This window comes from Octopus bimaculoides, chromosome 5 (genome assembly GCF_001194135.2).
Source record: "Octopus bimaculoides isolate UCB-OBI-ISO-001 chromosome 5, ASM119413v2, whole genome shotgun sequence".
NCBI classification, from domain to species: domain Eukaryota; kingdom Metazoa; phylum Mollusca; class Cephalopoda; order Octopoda; family Octopodidae; genus Octopus; species Octopus bimaculoides.
Window position 1 is genome coordinate 77990653 of NC_068985.1, and position 2392 is coordinate 77993044.

The 2392-nt window shown below is 36.1% G+C and overlaps 1 protein-coding gene across 1 annotated transcript in view; it reads left to right on the forward strand.

Annotated features, from left to right (window-relative positions):
- The first annotated feature begins 312 nt into the window (after positions 1–312).
- Positions 313–2392, forward strand: part of LOC106883400 (S-crystallin SL11-like) — a 25753-nt gene continuing 23673 nt past the window's right edge. The window contains exon 1 of the mRNA XM_014934428.2: positions 313–675. Within this exon, the coding sequence (XP_014789914.1) occupies positions 543–675 (133 nt within the window). The 5' untranslated portion in view covers positions 313–542. The remainder of the gene's footprint in view (positions 676–2392) is intronic.

A 2392-nucleotide genomic window follows, 5' to 3' on the forward strand; every position in this document is an offset into this window, starting at 1 on the left:
ACACACACACACACACACACACACACACATATATATATATATATACATGTATATACACAAGTGTTTTGAGTGTGTGCATATGTGTGCGTGTGCATGTGTGTGGGGAAGGGTTGCTGGGTGCGTCTGTGTATGTATTTCATGTAGCCAACGAACAGTACCAACTAAAGAACAGTATTAATTAAATGTTGCATTTAACAAGAAAGTCCTTTGTCTTTTAATAACTTTAAATAATCCTGGCTAGACTTTTAGAATGAATCACACTCAGATTAACAGAATTTCTCAACTATATATATAGATAGGAGCTGTTTTAAGTTCAGAAAATAGACACTGAAACCGAGTTACGAGTTAAATCGTAAAAACAAACAATAAATTTTTCAACAATATATTTCTTTATATATATATATATACATATATATACATATATATATACATAAAACACTATCACATATAAATAAGCAGTGAATTGTTTTTACGTTGTCCTCTAGCCACAAGAAGAGTTCCTTGTGTGTCTTTAATCAACCAATCTGTCCATCCTTGTTACGATGCCTTCCTACACTCTGTACTATTTCAACGGTCGTGGCAGAGCCGAGATCTGTCGATTTCTTTTCACTATAGCTGATATTCAATACAGCGACAAGAGGATCGAATATGCAGAATGGACCCAACTGAAATGCAGTCAGTAATTTTTTGATATATTTTTTGCTCATGTTTTCTTTCTTCTTGCTTTATGTTGTCTTCAGCTTTTTATTTAAAAAAAAAAAAAATTCAAGAGAGAATTTACCATGGAGTACTGCAAGTTCATTTTTGATATTTTAGGAAGGAGTTCAATAAAAATATTTAGCCTGAGATACAATATGTCTGAAAATAGCCGAGATGGTCATGGATGCAACGCTTTTGACCAAAGCTTACGTGCTGTGGGTGCTCTTAACAGAACTACCATAATTTCTATGAATGTTCATATTTTGTCAGATACCACAGTGAACTTTGCTTCTTCATATGCAAATAATGTCAAAAATATATACAGACAGATTGGTTAATTTATATCGGTTTATGCTTTTGAGGAAACTTTCTCCCACCAGTTAGAAACACAAGGAGGATCCCTTGATAAAGAATCGATATTTTGTTATAAATTGTTCTTGGTCTTTTATTCTGTGCTTCTACTTGTGACTATACACAAATTGTGGGTACTCCGTCGCTTACGACGTCGAGGGTTCCAGTTGATCCGATCAACGGAACAGCCTGCTCGTGAAATTAACGTGCAAGTGGCTGAGCACACCACAGACACGTGTACCCTTAACGTAGTTCTCGGGGATATTCAGCGTGACACAGTGTGACAAGGCTGACGCTTTGAATTACAGGCACAACAGAAACAGGAAGTAAAAGTGAGAGAAAGTTGTGTTGGAAGAGTACAGCAGGGTTCACCACCATCCCCTGCCGGAGCCTCGTGGAGCTTTAGGTGTTTTCGCTCAATAAACACTCACAACGCTTGGTCTGGGAAACGAAACCGCGATCCTATGACCGCGAGTCCGTTGCCCTAACCACTGAGCCATTGCGCCTCCACTGTGGGTACTCAGTATTGTTTAGTAAAATATTTGATGAGCAGTTTAAATTGAAGCCAACATTTCTCTTCTGACACATGTCTAGTTCATTGTATCAGAAGCGGTGCATATCTATCATATCAGGCCTGGATCTGTAAACAACTTTACGCGGATCTGGGTATTTATCGCTAATAAGTAAATTTTTTAATACTTATTACTCACCGCGCAAAATGCTTAGTAGCATTTCGTCCGTCTTTATAGAGCACTGGGGTGGATGTAATCTCCTCTCCAGAAATTGTTGGCCTTATGCCAAAATTTGAAACCAATATTTTATACACCCACTATCTCATTAATTAAATACATAATTTTAATTAAATATACAGTTAAATATATATCTCATGAAAGACTGTTTTATCATAAAGTCGCCAAGCATTAGTAAATATTATTTAAAAATAGTGACGACAATAAAAAATAAAATTAGGTGTAGGCGTGGGTGTATAGTAAGAAGCTTGCTTCCCAATCACATGGTTCCTGGTTTCGTCCCACTGCATGGCACCTTCGGCAAGTGTCTTCTACTATAGCCTCGGGCCGACCAAAGTCTTGTAAGTAGATTTGGTAGATAGAAAGTGAAAGAAGCCCGTCGTATATATATATATATATATGTTAAAGTCTGTCATACCGGCCATGACGAAGGGAAATAGCCCTGAAACTCGAGTCGCCTTTATATATTTATATTTATATATTTGATCCTTTATATTGAACACTCAATATTTCATCTACATTCAATACTTTCTTTCATGGTGCCATCCATTTTTATTTTATTTTATTTTATATTATATATTGTATATTATATT